General features: G+C 37.6%; 1 protein-coding gene across 1 annotated transcript in view; it reads right to left on the bottom strand.

The window, feature by feature from the left end:
- LOC113541231 (contactin-associated protein-like 2) overlaps positions 1-25,088 on the bottom strand; it is a 245,380-nt gene that overhangs the window by 131,344 nt on the left and 88,948 nt on the right. Inside the window, exons 2-3 of the mRNA XM_026938097.3 lie at positions 14,848-14,958; positions 4,743-4,936 (exon numbers count right to left, since the gene is read on the bottom strand). Coding sequence (XP_026793898.3) covers positions 4,743-4,936; positions 14,848-14,958 — 305 coding nt within the window. The remainder of the gene's footprint in view (positions 1-4,742; positions 4,937-14,847; positions 14,959-25,088) is intronic.

Raw genomic sequence — 25,088 nt, 5'->3', positions numbered from 1 at the left:
TATGAATATCACTACTGTTATTTATATGACGTGCCTTCATAAGTATTAAGTAAATTTTAAAAAGGACAATTATGAAAGGTTTTGTATCAGTCTGCAAGCCACAACCCCACCTCAGTCAGTGCAAACCACTCTCTCATGGTTTCTAAACGATGAAAGTTGACTCATGCTACAATCACCTGTTTAGAGTTACATGATGGTGGACATTCTATAAAATTCCCAGCTGGTTACCATGTTCTGTCTCTCACAATAGACTGATGCAGTATACATATTCATGAATTAAAGAAATATTTTAGCAACTGTAATGGACATAAATATTCATGTTCCTTGTAATACTATAATATAGTATAATCAGTAGTTGCATCCATGAACCTATAAACTCTTGCACCCATCAAGAATGGTTGAATATTTTGAAACTTTTTCAGTTTCAAACCCAAACCAACCTGCACTCAGCAGTATGAGATCTTTCCAATGTGCAATGTAATTTCCAAAGAAACTCAGGGAACATCACAAAACTCAAAAGAGAGTTTACAGGTACTCTAATGCTCCCATGTAAACATTACATATATAGCCATCCATCCATTTTCTCTACTGCTTATCCTGCCCAGGGTCATGGGGGATCCTGGAGCCTATCCCAGGGAACTTGGGGTACAAGGTGGGGAACACCCTGGACGGGGTGCTAACCCATCGCAGGGCACAATTGCACAAACATTCACACACACTACAGACAATTTGGTAATGCCAGTCAGCCTACAACGCATGTCTTTGGACTAGGGGAGGAAACCGGAGTACCTGCAAGAAACCCCCAATGCACAGGGAGAATATGCAATCTCCACGCAAACAGGGCAGAGGCAGGATTCAACCCCCAGCCCCAGAAGTGTGAGGCAAACATGCTAACCACTAAGCCACCATGCCCCTTTGGATATAGATAAGGTATTTTCTTGCAAAGAAAAACATTCACAAACAACTTATTTGCAGCACCTTATATGCAACAATTATCAACATTCAATCACAAGCATAAATGAACATTTCGGTGTATCAAAATTTCACTTCACATTTTGCACCAATGTAATTTAACCACACTCACAACTCCACAAAGCCATGTGAGTAAGATCAATAGGTAAAAATATATATTTACGCATTTGTAAACATATTAAGCATAGTGTTGCAAAGTTTCTGGTAATGTAGAGTCATTTTACGTAGCTGCTTACGGTTATTTGCTGTTCAACCCAGGCAGTTTATTAAAATGATCTGCATATAGTTCATGCCTCCTACATTGCCAGGATTTTCATGGGTAGAGGTGTCAGAGAGAAGTTTTTCAGTACCATCTAGACCAACACTTTTAAACACAAGCACTTTCTCTTAAGCCCTGAAAGATCAACGGATAGAAAATGCAGACTTAAGAAGTAAATAGAGTTTTTTCCCTTTGCTGTCAAATTTGATATGATGTAACATAAAGGCAAGACATTTAAAAATAAAAGAAGAATAATACAATTATATATAAGTCAGAAGATCCAATCATATTTAAGCAGATTACAGCATTCGAATAAAAAAATTTAATAGGATCCTAATGGATTGCCAATATATTGCTGTTTGAACTGTCCTATTTGTAATTATCATAATAATCATCTTAATAGGAGACACTGCTTATCTCAGGGATGGATTTTTATGGAAAAAATTCTGAATTGAATAAGTGCTAAAATAATCCTACTTCTTTCACACAGATTACAAATTTATGACTGCAGTTTTAGTATCTTGTGACTACATTAACTTGTGCTGACAATGGAGCACTATATATATATATATATATATATATATATATATATATATATATATATATATATATATATACACATATATATATAAATAAATTAAATCCAAAAAATAATAGGATGTGTTGGATCAAAAGCTATTCTTTTAAGCTATTGAACAAAGAGGGTGAAAGGCATGTTAAAGTAAGCCAGAATCGCAAGGATGAATGTGACAATTACAACTAGAACTCTTTTATGCCGCAATATATTGGCAATAGATTAGACTTCTATTAGATGTTAATTACAATGCTTGCCATCTCCTCATTTATTTATCACTGTATTATTCTTTTTTATTTTTAATTCTGAAATTGTGTCTTGCAGACAGCAAAAAAGAAAACATGACCTGCTTCTTCAGTCTACATTTTCTATCCTCTGATTTTCTGGGGGGCTTAAAGGTAAGTGCTTTGTCCAGTGTAAATACATCAGTAGAGGCTTCTCTAGCAAAACAGAGAGGTAAAAAGACTTTTCCTTCCTTTCTCCCTTCCTTCCTTCCTTCTCAAAGGCATAGTGTAATAGAAGTTAGTGTATAGCATAGTGTCCATATTCATAGAATGAATATGGCCTACTCAATATTAAGTCAGAGCTTAAAAATTCCACATGTAACAAGCTTGTCCAGTGTAAATACATCAGTAGAGGCTTCTCTAGCAAAAGAGATGTAAAAAAAGACTTTCTTTCTTTCCTTCCTTCCTTCTTTCTCAAAGGCATAGTGAGAATGAATAAGGCCTACTCAATATTAAGTCAGAGCTTAAAAATTCCACCTGTAATATACTGACTGACATGTCACCGCTGCACTACAAACTACGTTTCGGAATCAAGAGAAATGAACTTCTTGAGAAGTGCCTTCCTTTAAATCAATCAAAAAGGAGATCTGTAACGAACTATTATATCTAAAAGAGGCTTAGCATGTTTAGTAGCATTATGGTGTATGTAGGATTATGCAATTTGCACACTACAGACACACAGGCTTACAAATAAAAGGACACACACACACACACACACACACACACACACACACACACACTTGGTACTTTTTATATCTGTGCTCATCTCCACACCTTGGGTGAAAGTATGCATGTATAGAGTAATGGGTTGACTCACCTGAATATTTTTTGTTATGTTGATGTACACATGTGGGAATCACTCTGCTTTTAAACTTTTGATGGTGTAATAAATGTGAAACAGTTAGAATGAAGAAAGCAGTTAATATTTCTGTTTATAGATGATTGACAGCTCTTTATATATGACAAAAAAACTCTCCTAGACAGTTGTTGAGTGTAATAAATCAACGGTTTCTATATTTGTATTCATGAGAAAACTTTCTTCATAATAATTTCCTTTTTCAACTAGGTGTCTGGGTAAAAGCACCAGCTAGTGAAGGATCTTCAGCCTGCTGAACCAACATGGTCTCACACTTGCTGGTCTCAGGCTTACACACTTCACCCAAGGCTCACAGAACATCTGATTTCTTTTGTACATTTATCTGGCTAGAAGGTTTAGAATCTCAAAAGATGCAATCTGACTGTCCTTCTGCACATTATGTATGCACACTTCTGTGTACCAGTTTCCAAAGAAAGAAACAAGCTTTTGATCACTTCTTTGAACAATAAGAACATTGTCTTATGTTTGAAACTTAGAGAGTTTTGTTTGAAAAAATAATGCTGAGTAAACCTGGTTTGCAATGTTAGACAAACTGTTTTTTTTTTCAATGAAAGTAGGTGAACAAGCCATAGGAAAATACACAAAGTGTTATGGATTGGCTTAAAATTAGAGTTTGTACATTTTGTTACAACTTGCATGCTACCCACATCTGAAAGTGAGGACGTGTGGAGGTTTTGTGTGCTTGGGGAATAAAAGGGTGTGTAAGGAAGTCTATTATGGACTGCACTCAGGCATGAAGGTAAAGGGCAGGACTTGATATAAGGACTTGAGTCTCGCTCATGAAGCACAAAAATAGTCTTAAGTAAACTTGACAATTGACATCAAATGACTTCAGATGCACTTAGGGACATTACAAAGGTAAATACAAGCAGTATTTACCATCTGATAGTAATACTGTTTCAATATTCCCTAGGAGCTAAGCTCCAAATAAAACTTTTATAACGTCAGTGATTGATCTTCTCTGATAATATGTTCTTGATTAAATCATGATCTTCAGGTGTTCTTGTTGGAAACTTCTCTAGGTTAGCTTTCGGTAAGTTATAGGTACCATTATGTGAGGCCTAATACTACTGAAAAGCCAACACAATCTACATGACAGTTATATTTTCTCACAAGCTAAAGGCTATAAAAGTGGTTGAGCTAGTGTTCAATTACCACTTTTGATGTGGGCTTCTTTTATTTTTGTGCAGATACAAGTATAATTTGCTGGTAAATCTAATTTGGCCGGGAGAAAAGCCATTTTCCCCTATTTGGGCACAGCTCTTTTTGCTAACACTGATATGGGTGGAGCAGTACCATAGAGGTGTGACAAAATTTATCTCCCTGTTGCACCTAAAAGAAAATGTCATGTTACAACAGTCAATATAAAAGGTACAGTTTTGTGCCTGCACCCTGATCACAACCACCTTAGGGTCAAATCATGAAGAGTTACTGCATGACACTGAGACCTATAATTCCACTACCAAGGACTGCTTTTATTTAATCAGTTATCAAGTAATACAAAACTAAGTGATGCCTAATGCTCAAAACTGCTACAAAATAATAATAATAATAATAATAATAATAATAATAATAATAATAAAACCTGAACTGTATCTGAATACATTAGGGGACAATGAGTTGGCAAAATTGATAATACCAATAATATCAAAACACTTATTGGTAATGGACCCTTGGACTTTTGGACCCCCCTGTATATTAGATGCCATATTATTGTATACAGTTATAACATCATCTCTAAAAGCAGCAGTATAAATAATTCAGTGCAGAACTTACCCAGATGTTTCCGTCCTGATGGTAGGGTTTCCAGTTCCTGCCCATGTCACTGTAAAGTAGCCGGTAGTGTGTCGTCCAGTCTGAGCTGCTGTATCGGCCCTGAGTGGCGATGGCCGTCACCAGCTTCCTGCTGCCGAGGTCCACCTGCAGCCATGGATAATGATCAGTGTCGAGAGGCGACCAGCCTCCAGCACCTACAAAGCCGAAAAAGATAATGGATTTACATACAATAATCAGAAAGCATATAGATATATTTCTCTTGCAGTATCACCATTAACTCCTTGAACCCATGGCTGATTCTTCTGTTATTGATAGGCCTACTAATGCACGATATTAGGTTACTACCATGAATCCAGTATATTCAGCAAATACAGTGAAACAATAGAAAAAATATGTAGTTATGACACTGAGGAACGTAAGTGTGGACCCATGATTGGATTCAAGTAGTTTTAAGCCATAAATGTTATTCTGATAGGCCTGGCATTAACACAGCACATTTCTTTTTCTTATACAAATCAGAAGGTTATTATAATCCTGCTGAATTCAAACTGTATAAAAGGCCATGGCAGTATTTTCCCTTACTCATTAGCTTTAGTTTCTCTGTCTTTAGTTTTAGTATCTTATAATGGCTTTAGGGGAAAATGACAAAATAATGCAATATTAAAAGGTTTCCCTTTAGTTGCAATGTGTATTTTTTCTGCCTTGTTTTGAGGAGACGCAAATAAATTCTCTCCAAGATAAAGATGTGCAATGTATTCATTGTCCCAAAATGTATCCCGAAGACATTGGCAGATTACTTGCTAATGTGAATTTGATCATTTGCTTTATACATTTTTTCAACTTCATTTAAATCAAAGGCTAAAGAAAAAAAATCTATGAGATTATACAAAATTTTGCATTGAGTGCTTGTCCTTCACACACACACCTACAACCACACATATACAGTACATACTGGGGCCACATGGCTTACATGGGGACCTTTTGCCATTGTTTCACAAACTTATTCCCAGGAACTGAATCAGCAAGTAACACCTTGGGGTGAGCCTACCTGACTAGGGGGTATATCCTGCCCTAAAATACATGTCTCTACCATTTGAAACTCTAGTCACGATACACTTCAAAGAGGTGCATGGGGTATAAGTAGGGTATAAGAGTTAGATCTAGAGGGAGAGAAAGATCTTGGGGAAGAGACCTTTACCATCTGGTCTCATCTGATCTCTTTCTCTCTCCGATGCAGTACTATCCACATCTGTCCATTGACTCTGTACATTCTCTCTTTTCACATTTTTCACTCTTTGTAAATCTTGTATTCTTATTTGTATTCTGTATAACAAAATCTGTTACTTTATTCCTAAATTACTTTATTCCTAAAATACTCAGTAGTTTTTTGAAGAACACTATGGTGCAATAATAGTGCACGTGTATAGTTTTCTAGCTGAAGGTTTAGTATGTTAGACATTTTTGAAAGCAACCTCTGACAAGCTATGATAAAAGGTTAGTATGAAAACTTTAGATTAAATGGAACTTGAACACTGAGGTTTCATCCTTTTAATATCTAAACTAAAAAGTTGTTAAGCTAAGTAATTACTGGAGTCAGATACTTAAGTGAATCGAATATTGGAGTCAGATCTTTAATTGAATAGCGGAATCAGATATTAAGTAATAAAGTTCAAATGTGCATTTAACCTTTGGTTGCACTTATTTCTGTCCTTGGTCATAGGAGAGCCGTGGACTAAGATAATATAATTTTATACTTAGTCCTACAAAACCCATAGGCAAAAGGGCATTTAATTTTGTGTGAATATATTAGATTATCTTTAATGAGCAATAAATCTGCCATGTCACAAGAAATATCCTAGATATATTTAATGAAAGCCAGTAGAGAAGATTTAAAAAATTTTCAAAGATTTCGCTTTGCTCATGAAAATGCTGTTTTTTTCCCATTATAACACCAAAAGCTCTGAGCACTAGCACAATGCCTTTTATCCCATAGTCTTAAGCTTTATGCATCAGGACATTTGTTTCTTCCCTCGCTTGTTATACTTACAAATCCATTCTTTGTGACTCTTTCTTAAGGCAGAAACATTAATAAAAGACAAAATATATTCAAAATATCTAAGAGGAAAAGGTTTGTAATATCAGGTTCCATTGACAGACCATAGGCATAAATACTGGTGACATAACAATGTATCGTGCAGTTCTCAGAGTTCTCATAGCCATTACTTGCCTTTGGGCCTCAACTATATAAACAGCACCTGTTGCTGGAAGATTTCAGTTTTGGAAGCTCTTCAAGGACCACGATACTATCTTAAAAGTCACTTAGCCTTGTTGATAAGCACAATAAGCTGTGGTGGTTGACAACCTGGAGCACCAACAAAGAGACAGTCTTAATGGGGCCAGAGAGGAAGATGAGTGAAGAAGGTACAGATGAGAGGAAAGCCAGGAGACAGGGGCCTTATTGCAACCTGCCACAGAGGCAGATGCTTTTTGAAGATAAGGGGGGGGCAAGGCCTGTGGAAGGATACAGGAGCTAAGATGGAAGAAGAAAGCAGTTCACTGGAGAAAATAATGTTAAGTAAAGTCACTACTAATAAAACTGTGGAAATAAACAGAGGGCTTAGGTAAAATGGAAAAATTTGCCTTATCACTTAGTGATTGCAAGAGAGCAAAGTTTTGCTGTGCTCTTTGGGTGGGAGGGATCAGAGCAACACTAACCAATGGTGGATGTCTGTGAGTGTGTATGCAGAAGAAGGCAGCTGCCCTGAAAAGATTTGAAAAGATGTGGTGGCTGATTTCACTTTTTTCGGAGGAAGCACATACTAGCCTTTACTGCTTGGTAGCTGCCATATGTGATTGTGGTGAGCTAGCTGGTTGGTGGGTATTGGCAAATAACCGATTTGGGAGAAATGAGGTAAAAACAAAAAAAAAGTGCACGAGGACACAACTTGCCTAAACATGCAAGATCAAAGCCACATGTTGACCATGAGTAAAACTCAAAACTGCACTCTTGGGTGGGCAGATCCTCATATTTTTATTCACTGGTTGGTGATCTCCAACATGGCTGTAAAAAGTATCAGGAGACTTTGGGGCATTGGTCTGCAGGTTTGACCTTTAATAAGAGACCATCTCATTATACAGAAAGTGCATTTCTGCTCTATTTCTGCAACCTTTAAAACCTTTAAAAAGGTTTATTTATTTACATCTCTTTATCTCTTCAGCTACAATTGGTGACCGAATAAACTCCCATGCAATAAATCAAAGATTTGCCTACATAATGCTGATGAGTATGTTTAAAAAATATTGTGTATTTAATATACACAATAAATATTGTGTAAATAAGTGTATTCAGAAGAGGAATATGACTAAGTTATTACATCAGGGGAAATAACTGTGAAAAAGAAATTGTTTGCATGGCCTATACACACAACTGTCTCTCCATTGCAGGCTAAGAAGATTTAATTCTCTCAGGTAATTGATGTGGATTTTGGATGAGTACTGAAGGAGGAGAGGGAAGGAATGAAAGGGAAAATGAAGTGCAGGGATCAGTGGGTCTTTGCCTCTTATTAACACCCCAATTTCATGCACGGCCACATTGGTATTCAGAAGAGACCTTGTTCTGAGCCTGAATGCTGGTCACGTCTGCTTTCCCCCTCTGCCAACCTCCCTCACCTTGAACGCTTCCCAGCTCTCCCTCTCATTAGCTTCTCACTAGATGGCTATTCTGCCTGACCGTCTGTCTCCTGTCCTCCCTTCCCACTCCCTTTTCCCTCTCCAGCTGTGAGGGACAAACAGGGTTACACTCGACAGGGTTTTGACCTTTTTCTTCCAGGCTCCATTTCACAGATGAGCTAGTGCTAAATAGATGCCTCCAATCTCCACTGAATAAGAAGAGAGGAGAGGAAAATGATGGTCATAGAGGGAACTGAACCTATGAGGAATGTTTAAAAAGCGATAGAAAACCCACAGAAAGGTCTCATGTTTGCTGATAACATGAATGTAAAGTAATGAATATGGTAGTTAATATAGAACTCAGTGTATGAGGGTGTGGAGGAAGACTAGAGAGGCAGGCAGAATTTTAGGTGAGCTCCAGTCTTGCGTTTATTCAACCTGTGCTTTTCAGTGCACTTTCAAAAACTCAACAAAAAAAGAAGAATTCAACAGAAAAGGGGTCTGTCACGGACTCGCGGCTTTTGCGCCGTCAAGTTCAAGTTCACATTCCTCGGTGTGTGTATGGGTGTGTGTGTTTGCTTGTCTCGCATTCTCCACCAGCTATGTCACACTCTCTCTCTTTCTCGCTGGGTTACAGGAGTCACTCGAAGCACAAAGAAACACAAATAAGTAGACTGGCGGTAACAAGACACAGGCTCAACCCTCCTCCTTTCCATCCACCGTTGACCATGACGCTTGACCATGTCCCTGCTGCCACAGTAATGTTATAGGAAATTAATCAATTAGGGGATGCTGTGATGCATCCCAACACAAAGCAGAGTGTTTTATTTCAACACAATTATTTATTAATCCACAACAATTTGCCAGCAATTTGATTTAGAATTTTTTCATTAAGTAAAGAACACATCATACTCATCATACTGTTTACTCATTTAGAGTTACAGTTAACATTAGAGCGAGAACTACTGTCAGAAAATTGTACTGTTATAGAAACTAATGAACATCTTCTGATCCTAGATGAGCATTCAACCATGCTGTGGTATAAAAGTAAATAATACATTTCACACTTGTCACCCTTTTCTCAAATGTAAAATAAGCGCAAACAAGATACCTACACAAAAATTAAAACTGAGCATTGGTCAATACCCAATACCAAGTCTGGAAGGTTTCGTTGGCAAGTTATGAGACGCAAGCATAATTGTTGACACTTTGTATCCGGCATCTAAACTGTCCTGAGACACACTAAAACAGCATGGATCTAAAATATACTGGAATCCAATCTAAAGCTGATCCAGCAATTTAAGCCATTTAGCCATCCAGTAATTTAATACTGACCCTGTTACTCACTATTGGATCCGTGTATCTCTAATGTAACATCTGTTGCATGTATCCCGCGGTCATTTGGTGTGTCACTTTTGCATGTCCTCAGAAATTAACCTGACGTGTCCATTTGGTGCAGTACCAATGTGAATAGTGGAGGCAGTGTGGCACCGTGTCCAAAACTGAATAAACAAACTAATGTTATGTCTCAAATTGCAAACTTATGTACTATTTTAAGCCGTTATTGAGTACTAACACTAATGGTTTTCCTATTACAGGTAATGTTTGAATTTTAAAAACCTCTTAAACCTACTGAAATGTCTGGTTTGACTACTGTTTTGTCTTCTAGATTAATTTTAAATGTAAGATTTTCTAGATTACTTTTCAACATTTTCAATTTGAGATGATCAAAATATCATTTCTCCAGGACCGTAGTGCAACACATAACAACACTGGGGCACAGTGCACAGCACTACATAAAGTGGAGATACAAGACAGTGTGAAATGAGTGCAAACAATTCAATAAATACACAGGACAATAAACACACAGGACAGTGCACCTCAACTACTGTAGACAGAACAACAGAACAGTGTTCAGTGGAAAAGCTAGTGCAAACAAGTTGTCTGTAAATTGTTGACTGTGATAGCAGCAAATGATACAATCTATATGGATCCATACCACATGTCTGAGAGGCCAGTATTACATGTAACACACAATGAACCTACCTCATGACTAACAGTGCAATTTCATGAGAAACTCATCAAGCAGTAATGTGGTTTCTGGGATGGTGGATGGGATCCAGCACTTTAAGCCAATACTGACTCAGAGTTGGATGTTTCCAGAGTTGTATAATTAACAGTTAGATGGCCATTCTACAGAAATCATTGGATTTCTTCTACTTTTCACAGTTCCCACTTATAGTAATGAAGATTATTTTCTCCCAACTTCATCTTGAGCCTTTTTTCAGAGTCTGGAGTTCTTGTTTGTTCCTAGTTTCTCTACCCTCTAGCCTCATTGTTTGTTGTGTTTTCTAGTGTTTTCTAGTGTTTTCTAGCTAATTCCACTTTCATCTGATTCTTTGGGTCATGGTGAATTCAATGTATACCAAGATTGTATTTTCCACAATATTGGATTTTCCACCATTTTGATTTTTTTTCACTTCTTGTGCTACAAATTTGGTCCAATCATCACAAGGTTTGGATCACAACATCATAACATCAACTTCAAAAAACCCCTTGTTTCTCACATTTTGGATATGCAGCATGGATCATCCACAACATGCAAACGAATTTGACGGAGAAGTTGCCAAATAGGAAGTGAGTGCATATCTCGACAACAGTGTGACTTATTTTTTTTTTGATTGCCTGCAAGGGAAGACTTAACACATATGTTTATCAGTATGACCTGATGTTAACAAACATGCCCCAAGCTCATTTGCAAATTGAAGGGCTACTGAAGACAGCATGTGAGGCAATATCCCAACAATGGCTTGAAGTATTGCCATAAAATTTTGTACATCTCCTTGGGAACAAGCACTGATCACAATGGTCCCAATGGCTTCTGGTCTTTCTCTGTCATTAAGGTGTGTCACTAACTGTATCTGTGCTATGAATTGCTAGAATGGTTCCCAAATCAAATAGTATAATTTGCAGGTCTATGTAGTGTGTCACTGATGAGGACAGAAGTCTGTGGCTGGCATATGGGTGTCCAGATCCTTTATTAACCATGAAAGTGTTTTATGATACTGCTTGTCCTAGTGTATCTAATGAGTCTGTTTCAGTGACTGGGTCTGGATGTGCCCGATAAGTGACCGAAGCAAGAATAGCAGAACTGAGACTGTGAGAAGCTGGAATATTCCTCATATCTTTGACAGTATTATGGAGCTGAAGGGAAAGAGCATGATGATACGCAGTCAGGCCCATGTGATAAGCATGGACCCCATAGTAAAGGAGGATAACTGATAAACAAAGTGAATGTCTGCTAGTGCACAATTCAATTCAATTTTTTTGTAGAGTGCTTTTAACAAAGAATATTGACACAAAGCAGATTTACAGAAAACCAGATATAAAATTTTAATTGAAAATTATCCCTAATGAGCAAGCCAGAGGTGATGGTGGCAAGGAGAACTCCCTGAGACTCAAAAGGGAACCCATCCTCATCTGGATGACACCGGATAGTGCGATTATGAGTCATTCCACTTCCACAACTGAAAGAATATGTCAAATTCATCCAATTAAATGGTTCTGATATTTACTTCTTAATTTTATTTGTTGAAGAAAATGTATTTATGTTTCATCATAAAGGGCCTTGAATAAGTATTCACCCCCCAACTTTTCCATAATCTGTACACTTACAACCCAGAAATGAAATGGACTCTACACAAAATATCCTACACTAATGAGGTGGGGGAAAACAATATAGCCATTAACTATTTACAAAAAAAAGTTGTGACTGCAAATGTATTTACCCCGTTGCTCAGAAACTCTTAAATTAGTTCTGCAACCAGCCGCGATGAGAAGCCATATAATTAGATGAATGCAGATCCACAGCTGAGATCGGAGTTAAGACAACAATAGCCTACATACTCCACAAAGCTGGACTTAATGGAAGAGCAGAATGAAAAGATGATGAAAAGAGAAAAATACCACATATTGGAGTCTCAGCAAACATGATGAGATCAAAACTGAACTTTCTGGTCAACATTTTGTGGAAACCCAACACTGCCCATCACCCTGAAAACATGATCCCCACAGTGAAACATGATGGTGGTAGCCTGGTGTTGTGGGGATGCTTTTAATTATCATGTACTGGGATACTGGTCAGGGTTGACGGCAAACACTGGGAGTTGAGGTCAAACACAGGACAATCCTAGTTCAAAACCTGTTCCAGTCTGCAATTAAAATGGGCTGGAAATTTATCCTCCAAGAGGACACAGACCCTAAGTATACTGCCAGTGCTACGCTGGAGTACCTCAAAACCAAGAATCTCAATGTGTTAGAATGGCTTGGTCAAAACCTAAAACCTCAATCTGATTGGGAATTTGTGACAAGACTTAAAAAAATGCTGTCCGCCAATGGCTTTTACACTCACTGGTCACTTTAACAGGAACACCTGTACACCTGCTCATTTATGCAGTTATTCAATCATCCAGTGATGTGGCAGCAGCACAATGCATAAAATCATGTTATTCAGTTAATTTTCACATCAAAGATTGGAATGGGGAAAAAATGTGAAATCTGTGACTTTAAGCGTATCATGTTTATTGGTGCCAGATGGGATGGTTTGAGTATTTCAGAAGCTGCTGATCTCCTGATCTGAGGTGTTGATCTTCACACACAACAGTCTTGAGAGTTTACAATGTGCTGCTGCCACATGATTGGCTGATTGGATAGTTGCATAAATGAGCAGTTGTACAGGTGTTCCTGCTAAAGTGACCGGTGAATGTATATCCCAGAATACCTGCACCTGTAACTGCAACCAACAATGAGTCTGTAAATACTGCCACCAACCAATTTCTGCTATTTTGTTTAATTAAAATTTGTGTGACAACAAAAATGTTTTGCACCTTTAAATTTTTGAGATATTGTTTAATTTCAAATGGAAACAAATCCCAAATTAGTGCATTTTAATTCCTGGTTGTAACACTACAAAATGTGGATTCAAGTATATTCACTGTATGTTTTGAAAAAGAGGGTAAATTATTGTTTAGTTATTATTTAGATTTCATCATGGGAAAAGGTCCTTGAACACATTTTCTTAGTTTTCATCTACAATTAACACAGCAGTTTGACAGAATGCATTTTGATGAAGTCGGGATCTCGGCCCATGCCCATCAATTATTCACAATTATAGACCAATTGTCCACACTATAGACAATTACCCACACTAAGGGAGGGATGGATATGAGAACAAGACTTATATTCAACTGTGCTACAAATATAGTCAGACACAAAGGTGAGCTGCCACTTGCCTGGGGTTTTTTATAAAAGCCTGTATATAAGCACACTCCACTTTCTACCTCAGTGCGCTTGACTTTACTGTTTGAACATGGCTGCGCTGACCATTGCAGGAGAACAAGCAGTGTTTCTAATCACTTTCTAATTTTCATTACCAGTAAATACTTTGTTGTAGGCCTATTTAATCTTATTTAGTTTTTATCTTTCAACCGAAAAAGTTCCCCATTCCCCTTTCAAAGCTCCATTTTTGACTATTTTTTTTGGTGGAACTTTTCTGGTGGCATCTTTAATAAATATAGTTAACTGCTGGTAACTATACTTGTCTAATGTTAGCCAAGTCAAACACACTGATAGAGTTTATTTCACATGAATGAACTCAAAATATTCTCTATTTACCTTGACAGAAAGCAAGGGTGGTGTGTCAGCGCATATTTCAAGTGAGAAAACTGAGAGGAGAAATACAATAATAATCATGTGTGATGGGAGAATGGGGCATGGCTTCCAAGGTGACAGTTAATAATGGAAAGTTCAAAACAAAAGCACAAGTGACAGTCATTCTAGATTCATGAAATCTTATATCTGTCATGGTAGTGCCAAAGGGGCACCGAACTACACTACCCATCATCCCCTGCACGTCACCGTTCATGTTTATGGTTCTTGTTTTCATGTCTTTGGTTGTTTTGTTTGCACTTTACTTAATAAATTATCTGCACTCACATCTGCCTTTGCCTCCCAATCGTGACAATATCTCATCTCATCTCATCTCATCTCATCTTTTTTTATCTCAAGGAAAAATATAAGACTTCTTCTTTGGCATATTAATGCATATTCTAACACATAGCAGCATACTCCAATGTTAAAATGCAGAGTTCCTACAGAAAATGTGTAAAGGTTGGCAATTCTCATTAAAGTCTACTGTGCATTTAAAAGCGTTGTGTGTGTATTTTGCAAGATGCGTTTAAAGGCAGAGTCAGTATCAAAGAGTCAGTATTATACATTTTTCAACTGCATATAATTTTTCACACACACAATTATATGTGTATATATATATATATATATATATACATACATACATACATACATGTATATGTATAATTGCATTAAGGTTAATATGTGTGTATGTGTGTGTGTGTTAGTGTGTGTGCGCATGGGCTCTCACCTCCTCTTCTGTTCAGTTTGGCATATCCAGCAGCATATCCAGTGGTGAAGACAGATGAACCACTGAAGGCACTGTGGGAAAGGGGTGTGGCTAGTGCTTCATCACACTTGTCTGTGGAAAACAGACAAAAAAAAAATCATATCCTTATCCTCAATACACTGATGTGAAATTTCATTACAAAAGCCTTATCCTTCATGTATTATCATCTATAAGTATTTTACGTTCAAGCACTGGAACACTCTAAACTGTCCACAGATGTGAAACACGAATAGGAATTACTGTAATGTCAAAATTAGCAGGCAGGATACTTGCCACTTCCAAAGAGTTTAACAGAGAGCAGCTCTTACAAACCAGCATTCACTAACAAAGAAGCACAAAGCTAACAGTCAGATACATTTTGTAATTTCTGAATTTTATATTGAGGCTTTTCCAAAATGTCATTTTACACCACAGACAGACACAATAACTAGAAGCAAATTCATAATTATTTTTCAATCATAATTCAAATCAGTAGGCTGAGATCAAAATCAGGACAGAAACAGGCCTACTGAAACGAGGAAACAGGTGTGCAAACAATAAACTCAAGATTTCAGAAGACAACTGAAAGCCTATTAAAAACAAAAAGAAATGGGAAAACAGCAGACACAGCTGAGAACAACGTTCAGGGGCATGACCAGGAAGGAGCTAGGGCAAGAGTGAGGAAAATCCTATAACAAGAATAAGCAGCAAACCACCACCAACATCTGGGTTGCCAGATCAAATTCAAGGAAAAAAAAATCAAACAAAATAGAAAAAACAAACAAATAATAATAATAATAATAATAATAATAATAATAATAATAAAAAAGCTTAATACTACAACCTGAAATGCTCTTTCCAAACTCTGAACACTGCTTTTATAGTCAAACATAATTACTGTTGTACATTGTTGACAAATGTATTATAATATTTTAAAGTACAGACATTTTTAACAAAGCTGTATTACAACAAGGTCCTAAAGTAGTATTGTAATATGAAATATATTGCCATAATAATGAATAGATAGTCTAGAATGATTAGACTAATTCACTGACACATAACACTAGATAATACATTCATGTAATAAGGTACAGGTTTAATGTTGACAATGGGAACAAAAGTGTGAAAGAAGACCATCTTGCACAGCTGCTAGTGCATACTGAGAAGTTAGGCAGTATGTTGGGGTTCTGTGTGGGTTCTCTAGTTTCCTCCCACCTCCCACAAACATGCTGGTAGGTGGATCAGCAACTCTAAATTGCTCCTAAGTGTAAATCAGTGTGCTCATACATGTGTGCAAAGTGCCTGCAATGAACTGGCATCCAATCTAGGGTGTATTCCTGTCACATGGCCAGTGTTCCTGGGACAGGCTCCAGATCCACCATGACCCTGACCAGGATACAGCAGCTATACTGATGTATATACAACACAGAATACCAAAAACACCAATTTTTCTCTTCAGCTGCTCCTGTTAGGGGTTGCCATGGCTGATCATTGATCCACACATTTGATTTGGCACAGTTTTTATGCCAGAGTTTTTACAGTTTTTATGCCCTTCCTGATGCAACCCTCACCAATTTTATCCAGGCCTGGGACCGGCACTGGGAGTGCACTGTCTTGTGCAACTCCAGTGACTGGGGTTGGTTCCCTGGCCAGGAATCTAACCCATTCCATGATGGTGAGCTCAAATGTTGCCAGTGGGAATACCATAGACAGACATGGAAACCATATCCACTAATACTAGCACAGAAAATGACTAAAACCACTAGGAGACTACTCCCAGCTAACACCCTCCTAGACATACTAACTGGACTCTACTTGCAAGTCTAGAGGTTATCCACGATACTAAAAAAACCTTCCCAGGCTGAAGAATAAATTAATATCATTAAATGTCTAACTGTCATAGGACTGGGAGATTAAAAAATGTCTCAATTATTTCACTAAATCTAACATGCATCTTAGTTACAGCTTTATAACAATGATAATATACTACACATATACTATGGGTAGGTTTTATACATTGCAGATTTCATCTTCAGAATAAATCGACCATAAAATGCACACGATGGATGCTATAGTTCTTCCAAATACTAGTTAAGTCACACAGACATGTTATAAAATAGCTCTGGGAAAACACGTCAACAAATCAAGACAGGTGAAAATGCAAATTCGCCGAGATGAAGAAAACCAGTGCAATGAAACTGTCATACGTTAAAGCAGTTCTGAGCTTACATGCAGAAGGAAAGATGGATAAAGAGCATTCAGTGTATTTGCATTGATAACATGTCTACATCTTCCAGTACATTTACTTGTTATAGATACAATCTTTCCATTGGATGGTGGGAAAAAGTGACAGACGGAGACAGGTGGAATGGATCAGAGAGAGAGAGAGAGAGAGAGAGAGAGAGAGAGAGAGAGAGTCTGATGGGCCAAAGAAGCTTACTGTGATTCCTAATGAGTGTCTGTGATGTTTCAGCTTGATTGTGTTTACTTAGGCACTCCTAGATTGGAAAAATGGTTATGTTGGCCAAAAGCTACATTCTCATTCTATAAGGTCTGTGTGGTAGGTGGAATGGTGACTCTAAATTGCCCCTAGGTGGGCATGCATGTGCATGGTGTCCTGCGATGGACTGGCGTTCCATACAGAGTGAATATCTGCTTTACACCCACTGCTCCAGGGGTAGGCTCTGGATTCACCTAGGATAAAGCAGGTACTGAAGATGAAGGAATGAATGTCAGCACACACAGGACATCTCTAACTCACTGTTGCAAAATTATTGACACTCATAAGGAATAATTATTAAAAAGTATCCAATCATTTGTTGCTTTAATTAAATTAAATTCAGAACCTGATCATAAACTTGCATTTGGACATATCCTATTTGAGGTTGCATGCAATTTGGAAAACAGAAAACAGAAATCAGTGATATCATAAGCAGTACACTTATAACCCTGTATTCACAGCTCCCTAAATATAAGGATTTTGATACTAGGCACCATAGAAAAACAACACCACATCTTACACCACATGACCAAGTGTGAGGAATCAGCACCATCAACCACAGAGAAGCCAGACTCCTCAAACACAAACAACACCACTTGGAGCCAAGAAGGAGCAGGACATAAGCACACAAGGCTGGAGGCCAGTCTTCTCTGGCCATGCCTGATAGCTTGTTCAGGGCAAAAAAAAAAAAAAAAGCCTGGAAAAAAGGCTGCATACAAAAATTCCAGCCTTATGAGCTCCTGTGTTTTGACACTTGCACTAAATATTCACTTCCGTACCTGGAATTGATTCTGGGCTTATGTCAAAGAGGGCATTATCATCACAGGTTTGTCTGTGTTCCTTTACTTTTGTTTGATTCTGATTCAATTTCTCACTCAAAGTTCACTTAAAGTGAATCCCAGAACACTCTTCAGGAGGATCAGTGATTTCACACTTGATCAGATGTATCAACATGCAAACAACATCAGATCCTGAAAAAAAGATGACTGTGAAAACACTTTCTTTCTCTCTTACACACAAGCACTTATTGTCCCTGCAGATTCACTGGAAGAAACTTGCTCTCCAGCATGTCCCTGAGGAAGCACTGTCACCTCAAGGTTGTGCAACAACATAATGGACTTCAAACCAACAGTCTCCACTACACCTAGCAGCTGGACTGTTACAGCAGGCATCTCTCTCTCTGTCTCTCTCTATTCCAGTCCCCTTTGTCTTTTTTCTTTTAATTCTTCCCATTGTCTTCCTCTTCATATTTGTCCATTTCCTCCCGACCTTCTTTCTGTCACCTTTTCTTTCTCTGTCTTTGCCTACAATATTCGAGCCCCCCAAAACAACCCAGCCAATAATATTAAAGTGTCAGAAAAAATTTATATAATTTGCAAAAATGTTTAATTATTAATTATATTAATAATTATTAATTATTATTTTCCACTGGAAGTCACACGTCACACAAGTCCACTTGTCATGCAAATAAAGTGCCACATGACTTACTTGACTTAAACCCTGTTGACTATTGTGGGGCAGAGGTCATCCACGTCAGACCTCTATCTGACTCGGTTCTGGTCATCTTGTCCAGCTTTTCCACGCAGGAATATCCTCTACTGATCTATTCCAGCTGTTCCAGGGTCTCTGTTTCTCTCTCCCTGGAGGTTCCATGTTAAGAACTTTCTAGTAAGTTGTTCTCGTCTTTTCTGAGTGTGTGGGCGATCCACCCCCACTTTCTGCATCTATACCTCTGAGATCTCTCACAGGTCTTCATTGAGTCTACACACAAAGTACCTGTGTGTGGCCAGTGTATGCCCAATATGGTCACTTGTTAATGAACACATGGAATTTGTCTGTAATGCCCCTTACTGTTCTCTATATATTGGATCCATACAGAAGTACAGATTTGTCATTGCTGTTAAAAGTTTTTTTTTTCTTTTTGTCGTTCCATATTGGCCTTAACACCAGAAAGGCTGTTCTTGCCTTGCCAGTAATTGTCTGATCCAATGTTTTTCCCCACAACACTTCCCAGGTAGGTAAAACAAAGTCAAGTAATCCAGTTGGGATCAGAATGTCCACTGTATGCCCAGGCACAAACATGCTTTGTGCATGGTACAGTCCACTGCTAACATCATTGGTGAGAGCAGACATCCTTGTCTTATGCCTGTATCCACTGTTAATGGGTATGTCACATGCCCATTGTGTCACATGATCTCAATATAAATACACCTGTTGTGCTATTAGAGAAAATACCTAAACAAACAGCATCATGAAGACCAAGGAGCTATCAAAACAAGTCTGGAACAAAGTTCTCAAAAAGTTTCAGTCAAGAATCGGGTTTAAAAATATCCCAAACTTTGAACATCCCACAGAGCACCATTAAATCCTTTTTTTTTAAATGGAAATCATGTGGCACAACCATGACTTTGCCTAGAGGAAGCCATCCACCAAAAGTCAGTGACCAGGTAAAGAGGGGATTAATCAGAGAAGCAACCAAGCCTAATGCTCAGCATGATGCTACCACCACTATGCATCACTGTAGGGATGGTATGGTGTCTCAGGGTGATGAGCTACAACAGCAAGATATTATATATATAAATAATGTCCCATGCAGCATGTGTTTTCTCCTTTCCCCCTCCCAGAGGATGTCTCATTACTGTTAGTCATTGCTCGATCTCTCCTCCTCCTCCATTCACAATCATTTTACATTCTGCCAGCACTGCTGCTTTGATAAACCACTTACAATAATTTAATGCTGAAAATTAATTTCCATATGCACTGCACATTAATTACGTTTGCCATTAACCAGTAACAATGTAAGAGTTACAGAATCATCAAAGAATTTAGTAAAGGAGCAGAAATAACAAAAGATGTATGGATGAATAAGAATGACTGTTGTATTTAGTATTAAAGACATGCTCATTCTAAAGGTCTGCTTTGTCTTAGGAAGATTATTTATTTATTTATTTATTTATTTTTATGGTTATGCCGCTGTAAAGTGTTAATGAACACATCATAAACCTCTGCTAAATCATCATGCCCTGTTAGGACTTCTGAAAATCAATTTAATACATTTTTTGCTGTTCTGAACTCTGTGAGATTATTTTGTTTTGTCTATCAAAGCAAGAGAGTTTTCTACAAGAACTCTATGAATACACTATGGACCATATTCAGCAAGTTATTAATTTGGCAAGTTAATCTTAAATGATACATCAATATTTATGCAGGAAAAGTTCACCTACGCAGGTTTTTAAAATTTCCTGAGCACCCATTCAGATTGAATTACCTGTGTGTAGTTCACGCCTCCATGGTAGCCAGATTTTCCTTGAACAGTGAGAAGTTTCTAAGACTGTTTTTTTTTTTTTATCAATAGCATCTACACCACGACCAACAGAATCATTTCCCTTGAAGCCCGAACAAAGAAGGGATAGAAAATGTGGACTTATGAAGGAGCCTGTTTTTTCTTTGCTGTCAAGTGCAATGTGACGTTATATAAAAGCAAAAGTTAAAAATAAACAATAAAATGAAGACCAATATGACCTTATTTGAATAAAAAGACAAGCATTCAAATAACAACTTTCACATATTGACTGTATATTGCTGCATGAATAGGCTGCATGAACCCTGTCCTTCACCACACCAGCTGACTTGTGTAAATTCTCATGAATAGCAAGATCATATCATAATTAGTGTTGCTATATAAATGGATCATTCATAAAACTGGAACTTCTTGCACTGCATGTCATCTCTGAAGAAATTATGATAATCAGGAGCAAAAGTGTGGACAAGAGTATCGCATTTTAGTACAGTCAGATGGTTACCCATCACACAAGAAATATTTTAAAAACCTTTTAAAAATTTACAATCACATCTGTAAATGAAATCCTGTTTTATCGTTCCTGACTGTCAGAGTGGGTGGATGCGTGACAGGCAAATGCTAAGATCAAGCTACATTTGGGTCATAGGCTTCACTCAGTGAGCACAGGGCAAACAGTGGCCTGATACTGAGAGGAAACCAACAATAAGGCCAACAGGAGGTAGTGGACATCACAGTCTATCATAATTTATTCTTTTAGTGAATATCTCATTCTGTTATAGACCCTCAGGCCACAGCTACACAAACATCCCAGCCTTTATTGGGAATAATGCTGGCCACAGCTATGTTTCAAGTTCAATGCTACAGCACGTTAATAGAGTCTGTGGACAGTGCTTTTTGTGTTAAGTTTATCAAATCTTTACTAAATACTATGTTGTGGATGGTCAGGGATACCCTAAAGATTGCACTCACCAAAAGCAGTTGCTCATGTCTCAGCCCTTCTTTAGTGAGTAATCTCACTTGGATATAGTAGACTTGTACCTAAAAAAACTGCTACTGTAATCATGACTATGCCTAATCATCGGTAATCAAGACTATGATGCTCATATTTAACATAATTTCAACACACCATGCCGGTTTGAATTTTTGAGTAATGACTTATATTCTCACTATCCGTTGTCACCCAGAAGAAGAAGGGTTCCCTTTTGAGTCTGGTTCATCTCAAGGTTTCTTCTTTAAGTCGCCTCAGACAGTTTTTCCTTGCCACTGTTGCCTCTACGCTATAAAAATTATATATATTGATATAATGTCCATGTTTCTGCAATAAATTAAGTCTGTAAATGAGTTTAACATAAACCTGCCATTATTTGCCTATTTACATACTTTTTGTTGAACTTACATATTTTATTTAAGTGAAAGTTCTGCCCTTAATTTAAATAAGTTGATCTAAGAATTAGTTTTTCACTTTTAGCTTGCTCCATCTAAATCTAAATCTGCATACAGATTCATGCAAGGCTGCTCTACCATAATGACTACTGTTAAAAGCACTATTCAAATAAAATTGAATTTACTTAACATTTTGACAAATAACACGGGGTATTCTTTCCACACACACAGAGATCTGGATGAGCAGCACCTGCCTTCTGCTTCTCTTTTGTGTTTAATTGGTACATGGCACCAAATTTTGATGACCCTGACTCCACAACATCACCCGATGCATGTTTATATGAACTCCAGTCCCCAGAGCATTGTAGTAAGCAAATTAGTTCTGCTTGCATGGCCCATCTGAAAGGCAGTAAGAATACCAATACTGTACATTCTGTAGAAGCCATGACGGAGGGCTGCAGTATCACATTTTTGCACTGGATGCAAGTATTCAACAAATAACACCCTGTCTTTGTGGGTTTCTGCAGGTTCTCTGGTTTCCTGTCATTTCCCATAAACATGCCAGTAAGGTGCTAAAGATGTGAATGAGTGTGGTTTTGTGTGTGTGTGTGTGTGTGTGTGTGTGTGTGTATGGGCCCTGCAGTGGACTGGCATCCCATTCAGGGTGCTTCTCAGGCTTGTGCCCATTGTTCCTGGGATAGGATCCAGATCCATCCCAACCCCGGCCGTGATAAAGTGTTTACTGATGATTGAAGAATGAATGAGAATTGGTAGCTTATGCTATGTCTGGAAGACCTAGCACAGTAGTGAGGGGTACAGTAACAAACAGGGAAGGATTGTCTGCTTATCTTCATTTATTCATGACAGTTTTCGATCAGTTTTCAACAACAAAGATGAAATGCTTGTAAAACACGACATCAGACCCTGTGATAAATGAACCATATACAGCTCTATATGTAGCTGTACCAAAAAAAAACATCTGACTGGCAGTGAATAATAAATAAGTAAACATTATGTCTGACTGCTGTGGCTCAATAGGATCAATAATCTGGTTCAGCTCACTTCATCTCACTACACAAACACTCCAAATGTTTTTCCAGCAGCTACAGTTGGGGTCATAAGTTTACATACGCCTTGCAGAATCTGCAAAATGTTAATAATTTAAAAAAAATAAGAAGGATCATAAAAATTTCATTTTGTTTTTATTTAGTACTGCCCTGAATAAGCTATTTCACATAACAGATGTATACATATAGTCCACAAGACAAAATAATAAGTGAATTTACACAAATGAACCAGTTCAAAAGTTCCCATATGATTCTTAATACTGTGTTGTTACCTGGATGATCAAGAACTGTTTTTATGTTTTGTGACAGTTTTTCATGAGTCTCTTGTTTGTCCTGAGCAGTTAAACTGCCCACTGTTCTTCAGAAAAATTCTCCAGGTCCCGCACATTCTTTGCTTTTCCAGCATCTTCTGCATATTTGACCCCTTTCCAACAGTGTCTATATGATGTTGCGATCCATCTTTTTACACTGAGGACAACTGAGGGACTCATACACAACTATTACAAAAGGTGCAAACATTCACTGATGCTCAAGAAGGCAACTCACTACTTTAAGAGCCAGGGGCACGTAGACCTTTAAACAGGATTATTGGTGTAAACTGTTATTATTTTACATCCCCCTGGCTCTTAATGTAGTGTGTTGCCTTCTTGAGAGTCCCTCAGTTGTCCTAAAGGAGGATTTTTCTTAAGAACAGTGGGCAGTTTTTTAAATTATTTTTATTTTGCCTCTATTTTTATGATGCCCCTTATTTATTTATTTATTTTTAAATTATTAACATTTTGCAAAGTCTGCAAGGTGTATGTAAATTTATGACCTCAACTGTATACTGTATATCAGGGTGATGATAGGGCAAGTAATCCAATCTGTACCAACATGGTATAAAAATAATCACAATTTATGTGTCTTGTTTTGTCTTAAAGTCTTATTTTGTCCTAAACTTGGCATTTCCGTCATTTGGTGATGGCAGGATGACACCTGGCCCAGCATGAGAACCCATGTGTGAAATTGTTCTTTGTCATTGTGAATAAACTGAAGGTGGAAAAAAACACCACTGACCTTTTGGCTTTGTATTTACAAAAACAAAAAGCCAGTTACCAATTCGTTAAAATACAACTTTACTTAAAAAGGTGAAAAAAAAAACTTAACTAAAATGAACTGTTAAGGCCAGAGCTGCAGATCTGCCAGCAATGATGGATGATATATGATGGTGTTGAACTGTCCCCCTCATTGAGGTATAATATGTCTCTTCACTTGGTTGGAAACACTACTTGTAGGTTCTAGCAGAGTGATCAATAAAAGCCTTTCAGGGGTCCATTTTTATGACCTAACCAGCTACAGCTGGAAATTAGATGAATCTGTAGGGAGCTAGGGCAAGCTTGAGGATTAGAGTGCTACAGAAATCTGCAGAGTCCCAATCCCAATTGCGTATGCCGACTTCTCTTCCTCTCTCTTTACCTCAAAAAACGCCTGTACTGAACTAATATAATCGAGAATCTTTTAATTCTAATTTTAATCTTTTATTTTTGAGCCACTGTGAGTTTAATTTGCCTGTTAACACTGGCTATGTTGTTTGGGTGCTAGTAAATTTGCCCCTTTTGTGTACTGCTGCTGTTATGTGGTCATAAACTAATACACAGCACTAAAGCATGTGGAGCAGCACAAAGCAGGGATATTCAAAATCTGCTGATGCATTGGGATTTTCTAACATATTTCTGACTAAAAATGTCACTCCTCACCAAAAGAAACAGGTTTCTTTACCCAAAAGCTAACTTAATATAACAGCGTGAATTATTTTATCCATATCAAGTAAGATCAATCAGCTCAGCTATGGCTAATAAAAGTCAATTTACACCTAAAACCTTTATGAAGCATCTTTTTTGACACATGCTTCTATTTCAACCAATGTTTAAATAACCAATTTATTTACAAAGTACTCATTAGTATTAATGCTGTTTGTGTATCAAAGGCAGTC

Source organism: Pangasianodon hypophthalmus, chromosome 22, assembly GCF_027358585.1.
Source record: "Pangasianodon hypophthalmus isolate fPanHyp1 chromosome 22, fPanHyp1.pri, whole genome shotgun sequence".
NCBI classification, from domain to species: domain Eukaryota; kingdom Metazoa; phylum Chordata; class Actinopteri; order Siluriformes; family Pangasiidae; genus Pangasianodon; species Pangasianodon hypophthalmus.
The sequence above is the reverse complement of the archived record's forward strand: the minus strand, read 5'-3'. Positions and strand labels throughout refer to the sequence as shown.